This window comes from Tachyglossus aculeatus, chromosome 3 (genome assembly GCF_015852505.1).
Source record: "Tachyglossus aculeatus isolate mTacAcu1 chromosome 3, mTacAcu1.pri, whole genome shotgun sequence".
Lineage (NCBI taxonomy): Eukaryota > Metazoa > Chordata > Mammalia > Monotremata > Tachyglossidae > Tachyglossus > Tachyglossus aculeatus.
In genome coordinates, this window is record NC_052068.1 from 17,152,848 (window position 1) to 17,176,521 (window position 23,674).

At 43.9% G+C, this 23,674-nt stretch overlaps 1 protein-coding gene across 1 annotated transcript in view; it reads left to right on the plus strand.

Moving 5' to 3' along the window:
- The window catches only part of FRMPD2 (FERM and PDZ domain containing 2), a 145,877-nt gene that overhangs the window by 17,159 nt on the left and 105,044 nt on the right, over window positions 1-23,674 (plus strand). Inside the window, exons 4-7 of the mRNA XM_038744340.1 lie at window positions 6,667-6,732; window positions 9,668-9,853; window positions 14,473-14,599; window positions 22,466-22,553. Coding sequence (XP_038600268.1) covers window positions 6,667-6,732; window positions 9,668-9,853; window positions 14,473-14,599; window positions 22,466-22,553 — 467 coding nt within the window. The remainder of the gene's footprint in view (window positions 1-6,666; window positions 6,733-9,667; window positions 9,854-14,472; window positions 14,600-22,465; window positions 22,554-23,674) is intronic.

Below are 23,674 nucleotides of genomic sequence, written 5' to 3' on the forward strand. Positions count from 1 at the left end.
GTCTAAAAGGGGGAGACAGAGAACTGAACCAAACATACCAACAAAATAAAATAAGCAGGATAGAAATGTACAAGTAAAATAAATAAATAAATAAATAAATAAATAGAGTAATAAATATGTACAACCATATATACATATATACAGGTGCTGTGGGGAAGGGAAGGAGGTAAGACGGGGGGATGGAGAGGGGGACGAGGGGGAGAGGAAAGAAGGGGCTCAGTCTGGGAAGGCCTCCTGGAGGAGGTAAGCTCTCAGCAGGGCCTTGAAGGGAGGAAGAGAGCTAGCTTGGCGGATGGGCAGAGGGAGGGCATTCCAGGCCCGGGGGATGACGTGGGCCGGGGGTCGATGGCGGGACAGGCGAGAACGAGGTACAGTGAGGAGATTAGCGGTGGAGGAGCGGAGGGTGCGGGCTGGGCAGTAGAAGGAGAGAAGGGAGGTGAGGTAGGAGGGGGCGAGGTGATGGAGAGCCTTGAAGCCCAGGGTGAGGAGTTTCTGCTTGATGCGCAGATTGATCGGTAGCCACTGGAGGTTTTTGAGGAGGGGAGTAATATGTCCAGAGCGTTTCTGGACAAAGATAATCCGGGCAGCAGCATGAAGTATGGATTGAAGTGGAGAGAGACACGAGGATGGGAGATCAGAGAGAAGGCTAGTGCAGTAGTCCAGACGGGATAGGATGAGAGCTTGAATTAGCAGGGTAGCGGTTTGGATGGAGAGGAAAGGGCGGATCTTGGCAATGTTGCGGAGCTGAGACCGGCAGGTTTTGGTGACGGCTTGGATGTGAGGGGTGAATGAGAGAGCGGAGTCGAGGATGACACCAAGGTTGCGGGCTTGTGAGACGGGAAGGATGGTAGTGCCGTCAACAGAGATGGGAAAGTCAGGGAGAGGACAAGGTTTGGGAGGGAAGACAAGGAGCTCAGTCTTCGACATGTTGAGCTTTAGGTGGCGGGCGGACATCCAGATGGAGATGTCCTGAAGGCAGGAGGAGATGCGAGCCTGGAGGGAGGGGGGAGAGAGCAGGGGCAGAGATGTAGATCTGGGTGTCATCAGCGTAGAGATGATAGTTGAAGCCGTGGGAGCGAATGAGGTCACCAAGGGAGTGAGTGTAGATTGAGAACAGAAGGGGACCAAGCACTGAACCTTGGGGAACCCCCACAGTAAGAGGATGGGAGGGGGAGGAGGAGCCTGCAAAAGAGACTGAGAAAGAACGACCGGAGAGATAAGAGGAGAACCAGGAGAGGACGGAGTCAGTGAAGCCAAGGTCAGATAACGTGTTGAGGAGAAGGGGGTGGTCCACAGTGTCAAAGGCAGCTGAGAGGTCGAGGAGGATTAGGACAGAGTATGAGCCGTTGGATTTGGCAAGCAGGAGGTCATTGGTGACCTTTGAGAGCGCAGTTTCCGTGGAATGAAGGGGACGGAAGCCAGACTGGAGGGGGTCGAGGAGAGAGTTGTTGTTGAGGAATTCTAGGCAGCGCGTGTAGACAACTCGTTCTAGGAGTTTGGAAAGGAATGGTAGGAGGGATATGGGACGATAACTAGAAGGTGAGGTGGGGTCAAGAGAGGGTTTTTTTTAGGATGGGAGAGACATGGGCATGTTTGAAGGCAGAGGGGAAGGAACCAGTGGAGAGTGAGCGGTTGAAGATGGAAGTTAAGGAGGGGAGAAGGGATGGAGCGAGAGATTTCATAAGATGAGAGGGAATGGGGTCAGAAGCACAGGTGGCCGGTGTAGCACTTGAGAGGAGGGAGGAGAGTTCCTCTGAGGATACCGCTGGGAAGGATGGGAGAGTAGCAGAGAGTGTTGAGAGCCGGGAGGTTGGAGAAAGGGGGGAAGAGACTTTGGGGAGGTCGGACCTGATGGATTTAATTTTGTTAATGAAGTAGGAGGCCAGATCGTTGGGGGTGAGGGAAGGAGGAGGGGGAGGAACCGGGGGCCTGAGAAGGGAGTTGAATGTACGGAAGAGTTGGCGGGGGTGATGGGCATGGGTGTCAATAAGGGAGGAGAAATAGTTTTGTCTAGCAGAAGAGAGGGCTGAGTTAAGGCAGGAAAGGATAAACTTGAAGTGAACGAGGTTGGCATGGTGTTTAGACTTTCGCCAGCAGCGTTCAGCAGCTCGAGCAAAAAAGTCATGTTTATTATACTCGAGTTTCAGTTTACAAAAAATCAATGCAGGAAATAGGCTCTTAGACATTTTCTCTGTGTTTCATCATTTTAATAAGGCAAACAATTTAAATTGAGAAGCAGCATGGCGCAGTGGAAAGAGCTCGGGCTTTGGAGTCAGAGGTCATGGGTTCAAATCCTGGCTCCACCAATTGTCAGCTGTGTGACTTTGGGCAAGTCACTTCACTTCTCTGGGCCTCAGTTACCGCATCTGTAAAATGGGGATTAGGACTGTGAGCCCCCCCCCCCCCCCCCCCCCCCCCCCCCCCCCATGGGACAACCTGATCACCTTGTAACCTCCCCAGCGCTTCATTCATTCATTCATTCATTCAATCATATTTATTGAGCACTTACTGTGTGCAGAGCACTGTATTAAGTGCTTGGGAAGTACAAGTTGGCAACATATAGAGATGGTCCCTACCCTACAGTAGGCTCACAGTCTAGAAGGGGGAGACAGACAACAAAACAACTTAGTACAGTGTTTTGCACATAGTAAACGCTTAATAAATGCCATCGTTTTCAGCACTTAGAACAGTGCACAGCGCTTAGAACAGTGCCTTGCACATAGTAAGCACTTAACAAATACCGTTACTATTATTATTATTATTTTACCTTGGCAAAATGCCTGCTCCTGAATCGAAGTGGCAAAGTCATGTTTATTATACTCGAGTTTCAGTTTAAAAAAAATCAATGCAGGAAATAGGCTCTTAGACATTTTCTCTGTTTTTCATCATCTTAATAAGGCAAACAATTTAAATTAGTCAGTGATAATGATTGTTGATGGCTGAAGGACATTGAGTCCGTAACTAGAAGCAGCATGGCACAGTAGGAAGAGCACGGTCCTGGGTGTCAGAAGGTCATAGGTTCTAATCCTGCCTCCACCATTTTTTTCTGCTGTGTGACCTTGGGCAAGTCACTTCATTTCTCTGAACCTCTGTTGCCTCATCTGTAAAACGGGGATTGAGACTGTGAGCCCCAAATGGGACAGGGACTGTGTCCAACCCAATTTGCTTGTATCTACCCGGCGCTTAGTACGGTGTCTAGAACATAGTAAGCACTTAACAAATATCACAATTTTACTATTCATTCATTCAATCATATTTATTGATTTATTGAGTGCTTACTTTGTGCAGAGCACTGTACTAAGCATTGAGGAAATACAGGACAGCAATAAACAACAACATTGGGAATCCTCCTGTCACCTCAAACTTGACATGTCCAAAACAGAGCTCCTTACCTTCCCACCCAAACCCTTTCTGCCCCTGACTCTCCCATCACTGTAGAATGCACCACCATCATTTCTGTCTCATAAGTGCTTAGTACAGTGCTCTGCACACAGTAAGCGCTCAATAAATACGACTGAATGAATGAACAAGGCTGTAACCTTGGCTTTATCCTTTACTTTTCTCTCTCATTCAACCCACAGATTCAATCCATCACTAAATTGTCGGTCCCTCCTTTCCAACGTCACTAAAATCTGCCCTTTCCTCTCCATTCAAACTGCTACCACATTAATCAATCAATCAATCAATCGTATTTATTGAGTGCTTACTGTGTGCAGAGCACTGTACTAAGCGCTTGGGAAGTACAAGTTGGCAACATATAGAGACAGTCCCTACCCAACAGTGGGCTCACAGTCTAAAAGGGGGAGACGGAGAACAAAACCAAACATACTAACAAAATAAAATAAATAGAATAGATATGTACAAGTAAAATAAATAAATAAATAGAGTAATAAATATGTACAAACATATATATATATATATATTAATACAGTCACTCATCCTCTCCTGCCTGGATTACTGCATCAGCGTCCTTGTTGACCTCCCAGCCTCCTGTCTCTTCCCACTCTAGTCCATATTTCACTCTGCTGCCTCGATCATTTTTCTATAAGAGCATTCAGGGCATGTCATCCTGCTCCTCAAAAAACTCTAGTGGTTACCCATTCACCTCTACATCAAATAAAAAATCCTCACCATTGGCTTTAAAGCAGTGCACCACCTAAACCCCTCCTACCTTTCTTCTCACCTTCTGCAACCCAGCCCTCACACTTCACTTCTCCAATGCTAGGCTTCTCACGGTGTCTCGATTCGTCGCTGACCTCTAGCCCGTGTCCTGCCTCTGGCTTGGAACGCCCTCCCTCCTCAAACCCGAAAGACAATTGCTCTCCTCTCTTTCAAAGCCTAAGCCTCAGAGGAGCTGCGTGGCTCAGAGGAAAGATCCGCCGTTTCCTCTCCATCCAAACCTCTACCCTGCTTGTTCAAGCTCTCATCCTATCCCATCTGGACTACTGCATCAGCCTTCTCTCTGATCTCCCATCTTTGTGTCTCTCCCCACTTCAATCCATACTTCATGCTGCTGCCCGGATTGTCTTTGTCCAGAAACGCTCTGGGCATGTTACTCCCCTCCTCAAAAATCTCCAGTGGCTACCAATCAATCTGCGCATCAGGCAGAAACTCCTCACCCTGGGCTTCAAGGCTGTCCATCCCCTCGCCCCCTCCTACCTCACCTCCCTTCTCTCCTTCTCCAGCCCAGCCCGCACCCTCCGCTCCTCTGCCGCTAATCTCCTCACCGTTAGGCCTCGTTCTCGCCTGTTCCGCTGTCGACCCCCGGCCCACGTCCTCCCCCGGGCCTGGAATGGCCTCCCTCTGCCCATCTGCCAAGCTAGCTCTCTTCCTCCCTTCAAGGCCCTACTGAGAGCTCACCTCCTCCAGGAGGCCTTCCCAGACTGAGCCCCTTCCTTCCTTTCCCCCTCTCCATCCCCCCCCATCTTACCTCCTTCCCTTCCCCACAGCACCTGTATATATGTATATATGTTTGTACATATTTATTACTCTATTTTACTTGTACATATCTATTCTATTTATTTTATTTTGTTAGTATGTTTGGTATTGTTCTCTGTCTCCCCCTTTTAGACCGTGAGCCCACTGGTGGGTAGTGACTGTCTCCATATGTTGCCAGATTGTACTTCCCAAGCGCTTAGTACAGTGCTCTGCACACAGTAAGCACTCAATAAAAATGATTGATGATGATGAAAGAGCCCGGGGTTGGGAGTCAGAGGTCATGGGTTCTAATCCTGGCTCCGCCACTTGTCAGCTGTGTGACTTTGGGCAAGTCACTTCACTTTTCTGTGCCCCATCTGTAAAATGGGGACTAAGACTGTGAGCCTCATGAGGGACAACCTGATCACCTTGTATCCCCCCAATGCTTAGAACAGTGCTTTGCACATAGTAAGCACTTAACAAATACCATTCTTATTGTTATTATTTTTATTATTTAAATCATCTCTTCCAAGAGGCCTTCCCAGACTGTTTCACTTTCCCTTATCTCCCACTCCCTTCTGCATCACCCTGACTTACTCCCTTTGTTTCCCCCCCACCCCCAGCCCTACAGAACTTGTGTACAGATCTGTAATTTTATTTATTTGTATTGATGTCTGTCTCCCCCACTCTAGCCTGTAAGCTCCCTGTGGGCAGGGAATGTGTCAGTTTATTATTCTATTGCACTCTTCCAAGCACTTCATACAGTGCCTGGCACACAGTAAGTGCTCAATAAATACAAATGAATGAACAAACAATCATGACTGAGGAATTTAAGTGCTTACTATGTGCTAAGCAGGTATAAGGTATTTGGATAGAACCAGCATGGCTCAGTGGAAAGGGCACGGGCTTGGGAGTTGGATGTCATGGGTTTAAATCCCGGCTCCGCCAATTGTCAGCTGTGTGACTCTGGGCAAGTCACTTCACTTCTCTGCTCCTCAGTGACCTCATCTGTAAAATGGGGATGAAGACTGTGAGCCCCACGTGGGACAACCCGATCACCTTGTATCCTCCCCAGTGCTTAGAACAGTGTTTTGCACATAGCACTTAACAAATGCCATCGTTATTATTGTTATTATTAGATAGGACACAATCCCTGTCCACATGGGACTTGGCTAAGTTGTTGTTCAGTGACATTTTTGAAAATGCTGACAATTGTTGTAAGTACCAACATGGTGAATTTTAGCCCAGAGGTTTATTTCTTGATTTTTGGCATTCCCTTATGATGTCATCTACTTAAGGATCTGGTGTTGCCTAGGTAAATTTTGGGATAGTCTTGCTAATTATCCTCATAAATTGTCATAGGCAATGGGCACGGAGACTTTATAATGTAAACTTCAAGTTTTCTGGGCTCTGGCACCTAAAAGTGGGACGGGATGGGTGTTCTGTAGAATCCCAGTGGAAGTTCCTAACCATTGCTCCCTGAATTAGAAACAAAAAAAAAATCATTGTTAAACTCAATTGATAGATCAGCCAACTAGGTGCTTCTCTTCTTTCCTCTGTTTCCCCAACAATTGCATTAATTTCTGAAAAGAGAGATTTTATAATGACAACACCTTCGTTTCTAATAAAACAGCCCAAGCTATGATGCTTTCTAATAGATTTTCCCAAATAGAGATGTATTTTTATTCAAAATAGCATGTGATATCATTGATATCAAGCACCTAATCATTTTGTTTTCCTCTTTGACAGATGCATGTTTATTCACTGGGAATGACCCTGTACTGGTCAGTAGATTTTCAAGTTCCTCCAAATCAGGTCTGTATTTAGGACACATTGCTGATATTTCTTTGCATGCTTCAAAGTGCCGCCCTGTGGGAAATAGTTTGCTGAAATATTTTTACAAGTTAGAAAAGAAAATAGCAAAGGCTGTAGCATTGTTGTGTGACAACCAGAGTGTGAGCTTTTTTTTTTAAATGAAGTTCTTCAACGTTGTTGTTGCAATCTAAGGCAAGGATTCAGTACTGATTGCTTCTATTTTGAGAATAATCCATTTTAATCAGGGGTGAGTAGATGTCTTAACCCTCTGTGAAGTGGAAGCCCTAATTTGTGATGAATGGACACAACGGTGATAATGATTAATTCTTCTCACAAATGATTTTCATCCCTAATGGATTTAGAAGAGGCTCAGATGGCACTTCAAATTCAATTTGACTTCCACAACCCATAGGTTTCAGAGGCAATGGGCCAAATCTTTTCTTAAAATAAGAATGCCTAGAGGCACTTTTGAAGTGGGTAGTCCTCTTGGCTTTTATTCAAGAACTAACTAGAAGCCTCTCAGATTATGCAGTCCTGAAAACTGTTATTTCCATGGGCAAAATGGATCCTTTTTAGGACAGTGTATTTCAATTTAGTTAGGGAAACGTGTATTGATGGTGATGGTATTTATTAAACACTTGTGTCAAGCACAGTTCTAAGCGCTGGGGTAGATACAAGGTACTCAAGTTTGGCACAGTCCCTGTCCCACATGGGGCTCACAGTCTTAATCTCCATTTTATAGATAAGGGAACTGAGGCACAGAGAAGTGAAGTGACTTGCCCAAGGTCATGCAGCAGCCAAGTGGGGGAGGCAGAATTAGAACCCGAGTCCTTCCGACTCTTAGGCCTGAGCTTTTGGTGCTCGTGGGATAAATAGGCCTGTACTCTTCACAGAGATACAAATTGGGTAGCTGGGTGTTACAGTTAAATTATTCACATACAAATTATGTGCACAAAAATATCTCTATTTATTGATGTATAATACTACTACCAATAATGATGGTATTTGTTAAGCGCTTACTATGTCCCAAGCACTGTTTTAAGTTCTGGGGTGGATACAAGGTAATCAGGTTGTTCCACATGGGACGCACAGTCTTAATCCTCATTTTACAGATGAGGTAATCGCGGCACAGAGAAGTTAAGTGACTCGGCCAAGGTCACACGGCCAATAATTAGCGGATCCAGGATTAGAACCCACGTCCTCTGACTCCCGAGCCCGTGCTCTTTCCACAAAGCCATGCTGCTTCTATGTATTGTGCTCTCCCAAGCCCTTAATACAGTGCTTTGGGTCAAGTAAATGCCCAATAAATGATTGGATGAATGAATGAAATATGTGCTGTTGAGGTCAAGAGGTCCTGGAAATATACTTCCAAACCAGATTGATGGTGATCATGGGGATGTCTTCTCCTGACATAAATGATGGATGAGCCCTGATCCAGTTGCCGAAACATCATTCGATCAATAGTACTGATTGGACACCTATTCTGTGCAGCACATTATATTGAACAGTTACGTGCTTAGTACAGTGCTTTGCACACAGTAAGCACTCAATAAATATGATTGAAGAGAACAAAAGTATTAGTAGACAATTTTCTGTTTCCAAGATGCATACCATCTAGTAAGGAAGAGATGCACATTAAAGTAAATTAGAGAAGGAAGAAGGATAAGGGCGTATTGCCATGAGAGGGGGCTTAGAGAACGGGGAATGTAAAATACATACGAAAGTGCTACTAGAGGTTGTGGAGGACTTAAGTGGCCTGAAATGCTGAGCTGTTAGCAGTGAGCTAGCTTTGCCCACAATAGATTAAGGAAATAGATTAGATTAAGATTAATAGATTAAGGAAAAGTCCTTCAACAGGATCATCTTGTATGAGAAAGAAACTTGGAGTCTGAATTTTGGAGGACGTAGTCATTTGATCGTATTTGAGCGCTTCCTGTGTGCAAAGCACTGTACTAAAATCATACTTGCGGGACAACCTGATTACCTTGTATCTACCCCAGCACTTAGAATAATGCTTGGCACATGGGAGCACTTAACAAATACCATTATTATTATTATTACTTTGAATGCTGTTTAACCCAAAGTTTTCAAAGCCTGCATCTGGAGGGAAAGTCTATTTATTGTGTGATGGAAACTTTCCCTCCCTATATGAATCCTCCAAATGTATTTATAATGCAATTTAGATGTTAATTCAGATGCAGATTTCAGGGTAAAGAATTCTGCCTTTGTTCCTCGATGATGCAGAAGGCCCAATAAATCTCTAATATGGTCGATTCTAAATGAAGACATTTCTGTTCGTCATTTTTACGTTCATTTGCACAAGAATGCCTATAAGCATGATAGCAGAGCTATTTTTAAAAAGCTCATTCTGGTGTTCTTTAATGAAGATGGAAATTTGACTTTTTTTTCTGTTGTTGTTGTTGTCTTGCTGTAAAGTATATGTGTGCAGTCCATTGAGGGATTTGATAGCTTAAAATGAGACATGAGGTAGGAATTTCTGTTTGCAATTCCCTAAAACCTCACTGTGATACTTTAAATCATGTATCTTGATCTCAGTCTCTGGTGAGATCATCTTAATCTCTGAAGAAATCATCTATCTATTCTAACCATAATGGGAACATCAACTGTATTAGTTTGTAACCCAGGGCTCTTGACAAGTATTTCTTTTAACAACTCTTTAGTCATCTTCATCATGATCATTGTGGTACTTGCTAAGCACTTACTCTATGCTAAGCACTCTGTATTAAATGCTGGGGCAAATAGAAGATACAAACAGTAGTTGTCCCACAAGGAGCTCTCAATCTAAGTCGGAGGGAGAATAGTATTTAATCTCCCTTTTGCAGATTAACTGAGGCTCAGAGAAGTTAAGTGACTTGTCCAAGGTCAAACAGCAGGTCATACTATTTCCAGAAATGTGTTATGTTGTTTTCTTCAGCCTCTTCAGATAGGTGATCCACTGCACTCCATTCTGCTAATGATGTGTGAAGATTTGCCCCACAAACGCTTTCCTTTGGAATCCATTTTGGAAGCGTGCAATACCCATCAGAAAGAGACCGCTACAACTCCAGCCAACATCTGCATTAAGCGAATGGTCAAACTCGTGCAGGGAAGCATTCTGGAGGTCTGTTTAAAACTCAAATAATAATAATAATAATAATAATAATAATAATGACATTTGTTAAGTGCTTACTATGTGCAAAGCACTGTTCTAAGCGCTGGGGGGGATACAAGGTGATCAGATTGTCCCACGTGCGGCTCACAGTCATAATCCCCATTTTACAGATGGGGTAACTGACGCTCAGAGACGTGAAGTGACTTGCCCAAGGTCACACAGCAGACGTGGCGGAGCCGGAATTCGAACCCATGACCTCTGACTCCAAAGCCCGTGCTCTTTCCACTGAGCCACGCTGCTTCTGTTTTTGAAATGACAGGGGTCATTGGAATATCTGAATGCATAGTTAACTTAAATAAGGATGATATTAAATAATATAAATGAAGCACTAAGACTAAGGCCTGGGATAGATCCCGGATCACCAGAGCGGACACAGTCCCATGTGAGGCTTCCAACCTGAGGGAGAGCAGGGATTCTATCCCCATTTAACTGAGGAGGAAACTGAGGTTCAGAGAAGTTAAGAGAAGCAGCGTGGCTCAGTGGAAAGAGCATGGGCTTTGGAGTCAGAGGTCATGGGTTCAAATCCCGGCTCTGCCACTTGTCAGCTGTGTGACTTTGGGCAAGTCACTTTGCTTCTCTGGGCCTCAGTTCCCTCATCTGTAAAATGGGGATGGAGACTGTGAGAGCTTAGAACAGTGCTTTGCACATAGTAAGTGCTTAATAAATGCTATTTTTTAAAAAAGGGACTTTTTCAAGGTCACACTGCAGGCAAGGGGCAGGGCTGGAACTAGAATCCAGCTCTTCTGAGTCCAAGGCTCCTTCTCTTTCTATGTAGACCACACTGTCACCAGATTAAAAGAAAGTGTCCCGGATATTATTAGGACATTATTATTCTGTCCTAATCCTCCTCGACCTCTCAGCTGCCTTTGACACTGTGGACCACCCCCTTCTCCTCCACACGTTATCTGACCTTGGCTTCACAGACTCCGTCCTCTCCTGGTTCTCCTCTTATCTCTCCGGTCGTTCTTTCTCAGTCTCTTTTGCAGGCTCCTCCTCCCCCTCCCATCCTCTTACGGTGGGGGTTCCCCAAGGTTCAGTGCTTGGTCCCCTTCTGTTCTCAATATACACTCACTCCCTTGGTGACCTCATTCGCTCCCACGGCTTCAACTATCATCTCTACGCTGATGACACCCAGATCTCCATCTCTGCCCCTGCTCTCTCCCCCTCCCTCCAGGCTCGCATCTCCTCCTGCCTTCAGGACATCTCCATCTGGATGTCCGCCCGCCACCTAAAGCTCAACATGTCGAAGACTGAGCTCCTTGTCTTCCCTCCCAAACCTTGTCCTCTCCCTGACTTTCCCATCTCTGTTGACGGCACTACCATCCTTCCCGTCTCACAAGCCCGCAACCTTGGTGTCATCCTCGACTCTGCTCTCTCATTCACCCCTCACATCCAAGCCGTCACCAAAACCTGCCGGTCTCAGCTCCGCAACATTGCCAAGATCCGCCCTTTCCTCTCCATCCAAACCGCTACCCTGCTCATTCAAGCTCTCATCCTATCCCGTCTGGACTACTGCACTAGCCTTCTCTCTGATCTCCCATCCTCGTGTCTCTCTCCACTTCAATCCATACTTCATGCTGCTGCCCGGATTATCTTTGTCCAGAAACGCTCTGGACATATCACTCCCCTCCTCAAAAACCTCCAATGGCTACCGATCAATCTGCGCATAAGGCAGAAACTCCTCACCCTGGGCTTCAAGGCTGTCCATCACCTCGCCCCCTCCTACCTCACCTCCCTTCTCTCCTTCTACTGCCCAGCCCTCACCCTCCGCTCCTCCACCGCTAATCTCCTCACTGTACCTCGCTCTCGCCGGTCCCTCCATCGACCCCCGGCCCACATCCTCCTCCAGGAGGCCTGGAATGCCCTCCCTCTGCCCATCTGCTAAGCTAGCTCTCTTCCTCCCTTCAAGGCCCTGCTGAGAGCTCACCTCCTCCAGGAGGCCTTCCCAGACTGAGCCCCTTCTTTCCTCTCCCCCTCGCCCCCTCTCCATCCCCCCGTCTTACCTCCTTCCCTTCCCCACAGCACCTGTATATATGTATATATGGTTGTACATATTTATTACTCTATTTATTTATTTATTTATTTATTTTACTTGTACATTTCTATCCTACTTATTTTGTTGGTATGTTTGGTTCTGTTCTCTGTCTCCCCCTTTTAGACTGTGAGCCCACTGTTGGGTAGGGACTGTCTCTATGTGATGCCAATTTGTACTTCCCAAGCGCTTAGTACAGTGCTCTGCACATAGTAAGCGCTCAATAAATACGATTGATTGATTGATTGATTGACAGCTATTATCTGACATCCAGAACAATTTCTAGACTGTGAGCCCACTGTTGGATAGGGACTGTCTCTATATGTTGCCAACTTGTACTTCCCAAGCGCTTAGTACAGTGCTCTGCACACAGTAAGCACTCAATAAATACGACTGATTGATTGATTTATAGACTTAATCCCATAAGCGTGCCTTTATTTGTGTACTGAAGGAGTATTTCCCTTGCTACAGAAATACAATCACTGGTTGCAATTGAGCCAACATTCAGAGACAGTGAAGACTCTCTTAACTTTTTCCTTGGGAAGTGGAATGTGATTGCCTTCCTACCTTAGCTTGACTACTAGTTGATCCCAATAACTCTCCACCCTCTATTATATTTTAACTGATGGAAACCATAAAAAAGATCTTAACTATCAATGCTGGCTCTCATCTCCTGTGACAGATAATTCCCTTGACAGAGGATTTTTAGTTACATGATATGATGTTTCTTTCCTCCTTCCCTTCCCTACAGCACCTGTATATATGTATATATGTTTGTACATATTTATTACTCTATTTATTTATCTTGTACATATCTATTCTATTTTATTTTGTTAGTATGTTTGGTTTTGTTGTCTGTCTCCCCCTTCTAGACTGTGAGCCCACTGTTGGGTAGGGACTGTCTCTATGTGTTGCCGACTTGGACTTCCCAAGCGCTTGGTACAGTGCTCTGCACACAGTAAGCGCTCAATAAATACGATTGATTGATGTGAGAAAAAGCGTGGCCTTAGTGGACAGAGGACAGAGCTGTGAGTCGGAAGGATCTGAGTTCTAATCCAGACTCGGCCATTTGCCTGTTTTGTGACCTTGGGCAGATCATTTAACTTCTCTGTAACTCAGTTGCTGCATCTGTAAAATGGAGATTAAGACTGTGAGCCCTGTGTGGCTCACATAGGCCTTCCCAGACTGAGCCCCCTTTTTCCTCTCTCCCTCCCCATCCCTCTGCCCTACCTCCTTCCCCTCCCCACAGCACCTGTATATATGTTTGTACAGATTTATTACTCTATTTTACTTGTACATATTTACTGTTCTATTTATTTTGTCAATGATGTGCATTTAGCTTTACTTCTATTTATTCTGATGACGACACCTGACCACATGTTTTGTTTTGTTGTCTGTCTCCCCCTTCTAGACTGTGAGCTCGTTGTTGGGTAGGGATTGTCTCTATATGTTGCCAACCTGAACTTTCCAAGCGCTTAGTACAGTGCTCCGTGCGCAGTAAGTGCTCAATAAATATGATTGAATGAATGAATGAATCAATGTGGGACGTGGACAGCATCCAAACAGATTAACTTGTATCTACCCCAGAGTTTAGTAATAATAATGATGATGGTACTTGTTTATTCATTCATTCAATCATGTTTATTGAGCATTTACTGTGTGCAGAGCACTGTACTAAGCACTTGGGAAGTACAAGTCAGCAACAAGTCGGTTTATGTGCCAAGCACTGGGGTAGATATGAATTGCTGAGGTTGGACACAGTCCCTGTCCCACCTGGGGCTCCCGCTCTTAATCCCCATTTTACAGATGAGGTAATTGAGGCCCAGAGAAGTTAAGTGACTTGCCCAAAGTCACACAGCAGACATGTGGCAGAGCTGGGATTAGAACCTGGATCCTTCTGACTCCCAGGGCCATATTCTATCCACTAAACCATGTGCCTGACATAAAGTAAGTGCTTAACAAATACCATAATCAATCAATCAATCAATCGTATTTATTGAGCACTTACTGTGTGCAGAGCACTGTACTAAGCACTTGGGAAGTATAAGTTGGCAACATATAGAGACAGTCCCTACCCAACAGTGGGCTCACAGTCTAGAAATAGCTATTAGAAAATATCCCCCAAATTTAATTTTCTTAAATTCGGCTACTTAAGCTTTGGTTCTGTTTGTATTAAAAATGATGGAACAGAATGTGATAAACTGACCTAATTATCCGACCGTCATCTGGGGCTATTTCTAATATGTCAAATTGAAAATACAGACCAAGAAATAAATCCGAATGGAATGCAGCTCCTACTTGAAAAGAATCTAAGGAAACCTAATTTATCAATACTAAAGTATGGGTAATATTCTTGCATGCTTTGTTTAAATAATCAAATGAGTAGAAGTTCCTTAGGCATTCATCGCTCAGTCCTGAATTGAAAAAAACAGGAGGAATGACCCCAATTTTAGTCTGTCAGCTCAGATCTGTTTTGCTCCGATTTAGGCTGCAGTTCTGACTGTGGATAACGATTTTCAATGCAATTGGTCCTCAGATGGAACAACTAATAGTTGAAGAAAGCACATCGACCTGGCAGAACAGAAGTTCTAAGTTAAGGAAAAGACTCCATCAGAAGCAAAGCGACCCTTCATGGTTATCCTCCCAGCTGAACTTGTGCCAAGGTAAATGATAATAATTAATAATAATTATGGTATTTGTTAAGTCCTTACTATGTGCAAAGCACTGTTCTAAGCACTGGGGTGGATACAAGGTAACCAGGTCATCCCAAGAGAATCAATCAATCGTATTTATTGAGCGCTTACTGTGTGCAGAGCACTGTACTAAGCGCTGCTAAGAGAAGCAGCGTGGTTCAGTGGAAAGAGCATGGGCTTTGGAATCAGAGGTCATGGGTTCAAATCCTGGCTCTGCCAATTGTCAGCTGTATGACTTTGGGCAAGTCACTTCACTTCCCTGGGCCTCAATTACCTCATCTGTAAAATGGGGATTAAGACTGTGAGCCCCCTGTGGGACAACCTCATCACCTTGTAACCTCCCCAGCGCTTAGTACAGTGCTTTGCACATAGTGCTTAATAAATGCCATTATTATTATTATTATTATTATTATTATTATTATTATTATCCCACGTGGGGCTCACAATTTCAATCCCCATTTTACAGATGAGGTAATAATAATAATAATAACCCTCCCCCTCCCCATCACCCCAGCTTACCACCTTCCCCTCCCCACAGCACCTGTATATATGTATATCTGTTTGTACATATTTATTATTCTATTTATTTATTTTACTTGTACATATTTATTCCATTCATTTTATTTTGTTAATATGATTTGTTTTGTTGTCTGTCTCCCCCTTCTAGACTGTGAGCCTGCTGTTGGGTAGGGACCACCTCTATATGTTGCCAACTTGTTCTTCCCAAGCGCTTAGTACAGTGCTCTGTACACAGTAAATGCTCAATAAATGCGATTGAATGAATAATAATAATAATAATAATTATTATGGCATTTATTAAGCACTTACTACATGCAAAGCACTGTTCTAAGCGCTGGGGAGGTTACAAGGACAAGCAGCATGGCTCAGTGGAAAGAGCCCAGGCTTTGGAGTCAGTGGTCATGGGTTTGAATCCCGGCTCCGCCAACTGTCAGCTGGGTGACTCTGGGCGAGTCACTTGACTTCTCTGGGCCTCAGTTCCCTCATCTGTCAAATGGGGATGAAGACTGCGAGCCCCCCGTGGGACAACCTGATCACCCTGTTACCTCCCCAGCGCTTAGAACAGAGCTTTGCACATAGTAAGCACTTAATAAATGCCATTATTATTATTATTATTATTATTATTTATCAAGTTGTCCCAAGGGGGGCTCACAGTCTTAATCCCCATTTTACAGATGAGGTAACTGAGGCCCAGAGAAGTGAAGTGACTTGGCCAAAGTCACACAGCTGACAAATTGGTGGAGCCGGGGATTGAACCCATGACCTCTGACTCCAAAGCCCATGCTCTTTCCACTGAGCCAGGCTGCTTCTCTGAATGAATGAATAAAATAATCTCAAAGGAAAGGAGGGGACCCAGTCATGGCTTTGTAGAAAAAACACAGGATTATCAATCAATCAATCGTATTTATTGAGCGCTTACTGTGTGCAGAGCACTGTACTAAGCGCTTGGGAAGTCCAAGTTGGCAACATACAGAGACAGTCCCTACCCAACAGTGGGCTCACAGTCTAAAAGGGGGAGACAGAGAACAAAACCAAACATACTAACAAAATAAAATAAATAGAATAGACACGTACAAGTAAAATAGAGTAATAAATATGTACAAACATATATACATATATACAGGTGCTGTGGGGAAGGGAAGGAGGTAAGATGGGGGGGATGGAGAAGGGGATGAGGGGGAGAGGAAGGATTAGAACTCAGATTCTCTGATTTACTGGCCTATGCTTTTTCCAGTTGGTCGCACTGCTTCCTTTTGATAGAGCATCTTCTGTGGCAGGAATGTGACTGGTAAGGATGAGAGAGAGAGAGTGAGCAAGCCACTAGTACTAAAATCCACTCCTCCATGCTGCTTCTCAGTCCTGGAGTCTTTGTGACAGTCTATGGCAGGGAACATCTAAGTGTCTGTTATTTTGTACTTTCCAAAACACTTAGTATAATGCTATGCACCTATTCCAGGCAGCAGTGGAATGGGAGAGAGTTGAGGGCAGAAATTCCAGTTTATTGTGCTATTTTGTACTTTCCAAAACACTTAGTATAATGCTATGCACCTATGCCAGGCGGCAGTGGAATGGGAGAGAGTTGAGGGCAGAAATTCAAGTTTACTGTGCGGAAGGAGGCAATGGTAAACCACTTCCGGATTTTTACCAAGAAAACTCTGTGGATCCACTACCAGAACGGTGAGAAGCAGCCTGGCTCAGTGGAAAGAGCCCGGGCTTGGGAGTCAGAGGTCATGGGTTCAAATCCCAGCTCCACCACTTGTCAGCTGTGTGACTTTGGGCCAGTCACTTTGCTTCTCTGGGCCTCAGTTCCCTCATCTGGAAAATGGGGATTAAGACTGTGAGCCCCCCGTGGGACAACCTGATCACCTTGTAACCCCCACCAGCGCTTAGAACAGTGCTTTTCACATAGTAGGCACTTAACAAATACCAACATTAATAATAATAATAATAATAATAATGGCATTTGTTAAGCGCTTACTATGTGCAAAGCATTGTTCTAAGCGCCGGGGGGATACAAGGTGATCAGGTTGTCCCACATGGGGCTCACAGTCTTAATTCCCATTTTACAGTTGAGAGAACTGAGGCTCATAGAAGTTAAGTGACTTGCCCAAGGTCACACAGCAGACATGTGGTGGAGCCAGGATTCGAACCCATGACCTCTGACTCCAAAGCCCGGGCTCTTTCCACTGAGCCATGCTGCTTCCACATTATTATTATTATTATTGTTCTGGGAGAGAATGTCCATGGCCTCGCTTTGGGTCAGAGATGACTTGACAGCATGAGACAAGACACACAGTTAGCAATAAATAGTATTGATTGATTGAACAATTCTGTTGTTTGTTTTGTGCTTACTATAATAATAGTAGCGAGCTATTATTATGGGAAGCAGCGTGGTTCAGTGGAAAGAGCACGGGCTTGGGAGTCAGAGGTCGTGGGTTCTAATCCCGGCTCCGCCACATGTCTGCTGTGTGACCGTGGGCAAGTCATTTAACTTCTCTGGGCCTCAGTTCCCTCATCTGCAAAATGGGGATTAAGACTGTGAGCCCCCCGTGGGACAACCTGATCATCTTGTATCCCCTCCAGCGCTTAGAACATGCTTTGCACATAGTAAGCACTTAACAAATGCCATCATTATTATTACTATGAATAATAATGATTATAATAATTTTGGTATTTAAGTGCTTATGTGCCAGGCACTGTACTAAGCGCTGGGGTGGATACGAGCAAAACAGGTTGGACACAGTCCTTGAGGCTGTGAGACTCACGGTCTCAATTTTCAATTTTACAGATGAAAACTTAGGCCCAGATAAGTGACTTGCCCAAGGTCACACAGCAGGTAAGTGGCAGAGCCAGGATTAAATATGAGGCAAGCACTGTACTAAGTAGTATTTATTGAGTTCGGAGCACTGTACTAAACATTTCCATTAAGTTCATATTATCCTTATCCATATTATCAGGAAGATTAGAACGCAGATTCTTTGATTTCCAGGCCCATGCTACACTGCTTTCCAGGTGCTCCTTCAGTTAAGGGGGCTTTGGGGGAGTTAGTGATGCTGAGACTTCCACCAGGTGAAATACAAAATGGGTTCATTATTCATTCATTAATTCAATCGTATTTATTGAGCGCTTACTGTGTGCAGAGCACTGTACTAGGAGCTTGGGAAGGGTGACATATAGAGACGGTCCCTACCCAACAATGGGCTCACAGTCTAGAAGGGGGAGACAGACAACAAAACAAACCATGTGGACAGGTGTCAAGTCATCAGAATAAATAGAAATAAAGCTAGATGCACATCATTAACAAAATAAATAGAATAGTAAATATGTACAAGTATAATAGAGTGATAAATCTGTACAAACATATAAACAGGTGCTGTGGGGAGGGGAAGGAGGTAGGACGGCATTATTCATTCAATCCTCCCCCTAGCCTGGAATGCCCTCCCTTTGCACATCCACCAAGCTAGCTCTCTTCCTCCCTTCAAAGCCCTACTGAGAGCTCACCTCCTCCAGGAGGCCTTCCCAGATTGAGCACCCTCCTTCCTCTCCTCCTCCTCCCCCTCCTTACCTCCTTCCCCTCCCTGCAGCACCTGTATATATGTATATATGTTTGTACATATTTATTACTCTATTTTACTTATACATATTTATTCTATTTATTTTATTTTGTTAATATGTTTTGTTTTGTTGTCTGTCTCCCCCTTCTAGACTGTGAGCCCGCTGTTGGGTAGGGACTGTCTCTATATGTTGCCAACTTGTTCTTCCCAAGCGCTTAGTACAGTGCTCTGCACACAGTAAGCGCTCAATAAATATGATTGAATGAATGAATCATATTTATTGAGCGCTTACTGTGTGCAGAGCACTCTACTAAGCGCTTGGAAATTACAAGTTGGCAACATAGAGACGGTCACTACCCATTACACAGCCTATATGTCGTAATGTTGTGTAAATTACTAGGAAAAGCATATTGGACAGTTACTATGACATATGCAACAGTAAAGTTGAAGGTCCTGGCTAATTCAAGTTTATGTCCAAAACAGAACTCCTTATCTTCCCCCCAGACCCTGTCCTCCCCGTGACTTTCCCATCACTGTAGACAGCACCACCATCCTCCCTGCCTCAAGAGCCCGTAACCTTGTCGTTATCCTCAAGTTTTCTCTCATTCAACACACATATTCAGCATTGTGCCAAATCCAACCTTCACAACATCGCTAAAATCCCCCTTTTCCTCTCCATCCAAACTACTATCATGTGAATCCAAACACTTTTCCTTTCCCTCCTTGATTACCGCATCAGCCTCCTTGCTGACCTCCCCGCCTCCTGTCTCTCCCCACTCCAGTGAACTCCAGTTCACACTTCACTCTGCTGTCCAGATCATTTTTCTATATGTATATATGTTTGTACATATTTATTACTCTATCTATTTATTTTACTTGTACATATCTATTCTATTTATTTTATTTTGTTAGTATGTTTGGTTTTGTTCTCTGTCTCCCCCTTTCAGACTGTGAGCCCACTGTTGGGTAGGGACTGTCTCTATATGTTGCCAAATTGTACTTCCCAAGCGCTTAGTACAGTGCTCTGCACACAGTAAGCGCTCAATAAATACAATTGAGGATGATGATGATGATGATGATGATGATTTTTCTACAAAACTGTTCAGTCCATGAGTCCCCACTCCTTAGGAACTTCTGATGGTTGCCCATCCACCGCCACATCAAACTCCTAACCATCGGGACTGAAGCATTCAATCACCTTGCCCCCTCCAACCTTGCTTCCATGATTTTCTACTAAAATTCAGCCCACATGCTTCACTCCTCTAACCTAAGCCGACCTACTCACTGTACCTCTGTCTCATCTGTCTCATTGCCGACCCCTCTCCCACGTCCTGCCTCTAACCTGATACGGCTTTTCTCTTCATAGCTGACAGACTCCCCACCTTCAAAGCCTTATTAAAATCTCCTCCAAGAGTCCTTCCCTGACTAGGCCCTCATTTTTTCTTCTCCGCTCCCTTTTTCATCATCCTCACACTTGGATTTGCACCTTTTATTTACCCTTCCCTAAGTCCGACAGTATGCACTTATATAATGCATATCTATTAATGTCTGTCTCCCGCTCTAGACTGTAAGCCTATTGGAGTCAGAGAACCTTTCTACCCCTTTTCTAGAACTTTTCTAGAGAAGCAGCGTGGCTAAGTGGAAAGAGCCTGGGCTTTGGAGTCAGAGGTCATGGGTTCAAATCCTGCTCTGCCAATTGTCAGCTGTGTGACTTTGGGCAAGTCACTTAACTTCTCTGTGCCTCAGTTCCCTCATCTGTAAAATGGGGATTAAGACTGTGAACCCCACATGGGACAACCTGATCACCTTGTACCCCCCCAGTGCTTAGAACAGTGCCTTTGCACATAGTAAGTGCTTAAAAAATACCATTATTATTATTATTATTACCAATTTTGTCATTCTACTCTCCCAAGTGCTTAGTTCAATGCTCTGCACCCAGCAAGCACTTAATGAATGTGATTGATTGATCTTCCACTTTGTTTCATCTCATTTTTGTGCCATTATTTCAGTAGCCTCACCTAGCAATGACTTAGTGGAAAGAACATGGGTTTTAGAATCAGGAGATTCTGGTTGTAGAACCAGCTCTACTACCTGCCTGCTTGGTAACCTCGTGGAAACCCCTGAACTTTTCTGTGCCTCACGTTCCTTACCTGTAAAACAGGGATAAAATATCCATTTTTCCTCCCTGTGAGACCTGTTTACCATCTGATTATCTTGTATATGTATATATGTTTGTACAGATTTATTACTCGATTTATTTTACTTGTACATATTTATTCTATTTATTTTATTCTGTTAATATGTTTTGTTTTGTTCTCTGTCTCCCCCTTCTAGACTGTGAGCCCACTGTTGGGTAGGGACCGTCTCTGTATGTTGCCAACTTGTACTTCCCAAGTGCTTAGTCCAGTGCTCTGCACACAGTAAGCGCTCAATAAATACGATTGAATGAATGAATGAAAGTATACATGTTTGTACATGTTTATTACTCTATTTTATTGGTACATATTGATTCTATTTATTTTATTTTGTTAATATGTTTTGTTTTGTTCTCTGTCTCCCCCTTCTAGACTGTGAGCCCACTGTAGGGTAGGGACCGTCTCTATATGTTGCCAACTTGTACTTCCCAATCGCTTAGTACAGTGCTCTGCACACAGTAAGCACTCAATAAATGCGATTGATTGATTGTACCTGTCCCAGCGCTTGGGGCAATGCTTGACTCATGGAATGCACTTACTTCCGTTATTATACAGGAGATCAATCATAAGGGTGAATTTCTGAAATGGAAATAGTTACAATAAACTCCCTACATAATGCTACTGAACTACTGATACAGGCAGAAATGGCAGAAAGCACAATGGGATCGGACTGAGTGCTTTTGTAGTGGTTTTGAGACCCCTGTGCGACAGGGACTGTGTCTAATCTGATTACTTGTATCTACCCCAGGGCTTAGAATGGTGCTTGGCACTTAACAAGTACTATAATTATTATCATTAGTGGTAGTTTGGTTTTCAGCTTCCTCTGGATGTAACGCACTGCAATAAGCACTTGATCACACGCAATAGGAGTAATAGTCATAGCCTGCTCTTAGCTTACATGCGAAGAGTAGTCCAGCTAACTTGAAGTGACTGCTAAGCCCGGCCATGGCAGATTGCTTTTCATCCAATCTATATCCTGGTAAGCAAAATGGCATAGAGTTAACCCACTGTTCAGTTAATCACTCCATCACAGGTATTTATTGAGTGCTTACTGTGTGCAGAGCACTCTTGAGAAAATGCAACAGAGTTAGTAGTTGTGTTCCCACAGGATCTTACAGCCTAGAGTGGGAGACAGACATGAGAGTGGATTAGGAATGAGCACACAATAGAGTAGAAGAATTTTAACATATAGATATTGGGACTGGGGTAGGTAGTTGGACAATCCGCAGTTGCCAAAAGAGGCTTTTCATCTCCTGGTGTGGCCGTAACTGGAGGAGAAATCACGGTTTAGACCAGAGTAGCTTGGCAACCCTGTGCCCAAGATGCTAACTCCCTCCAGAACTGGAAGGAGAGAATTGGGCTCAATGCATTCTCTTTCCCGTCCAGTTTTCCCAGGTCATTATCGTTGCACTGAGACTTTGTTTTCTGGACTAGGGGATATTGGGAAGCCATTTGTGTTGACTCTCTCCAACAAGAAAGCAGCATGTATATTACTTTTTCAGATCTGCTATTCAGCCCAAGCTGGGAGCTTGGTTTCGATCGCATAGTAACTATATCCACTGTGTTAGTTTCAGAGAGAAATTCACAGACAAGAAGAGAATGGGAGCCTCACTTGAGCACTTTGGAACATAGCAAGTACAAGCTGTCTATTAACAGGTAAGAATACAAAGCTGTATTTTTTTTATCCTACAGTGGAGCCTTAACTGAGAATCCTATCACTTCTCAAGGAAGAAACTCCTATGGGGAATCAAACATTAACCAATTCACTGGTAAGTTAACCACATTTGAATAAACACTTTCTTTTTTTTTTTCTTGAATCAGATTACTTTAGTATTTTGAAGCACGTGCATTAGGGACATCCAGTTTGTATTTTAATTCCATGCAGAACATGAAAAGCAATGAATGTTTAGTTGTATTCCTTCTGGAAATGAGATCCAATCTCAACATTGTTTTGTTTTTTTTTTTAAAGTCCATCTGAAGGGTGTCCTTGGCTGCACAATTAGACCTGCTTTGCCACATTTGATCTTGGGCCATTATGGTTTAAGGATAAAGGCCATTTTCAGACCTGAGCCAGGTTGAAGGAACATTCTCCTGAAGCAAATTATTTTTATTATGGCATTTAAGTCTGTACAATGTGCCAGGCACTGTACTAAGAGCTGGGGAAGAAATGAGTTAATCAGGTTGGACACAGTTCCTGTCTCACATGTGCCTCACAGTTTTAATCCCCGTTTTACAGATAAGGTAACTAAGACACAGGGAAGTGACTTTCCCAAGTTCACACAGTAGACAAGGATTAGAGGGTAGGTCCTTCTGACTCCCATCCCTGTGCTCTATCCATTAGGCAACACTGCTTCTTTAGGAATATTTGTCTGTGCAAGGTAAATGAGCTAACTTTGAGTGCCCAAAAATGCCCCATTGTGTCCAGGACATTTATTCTGAGAATCCTTGGTGGGGTGAGGCAATTATATCACAATAACAAACAACAGTAATAATAAAAATAATAACTGTGGTATTCATTAAGCACTTAATAATAATGATAATTATGGCATTTGTTTGGTACTTGTGTACTAAGTGCTGGGGTGGATACAAGCAAATTGGGTTGGACACAGTCTCTGTCCCACATAATAATAATAATAATAATAATGGCATTTATTAAGCGCATACTATGTGCAAAGCACTGTTCTAAGTGGAAATCATAGTCTTAATCCCCATTCTACTGTTGAGGTAACTGAGGCACAGAAGTGAAAGTCACACAGCAGACAAGTGGCAGATCTGGG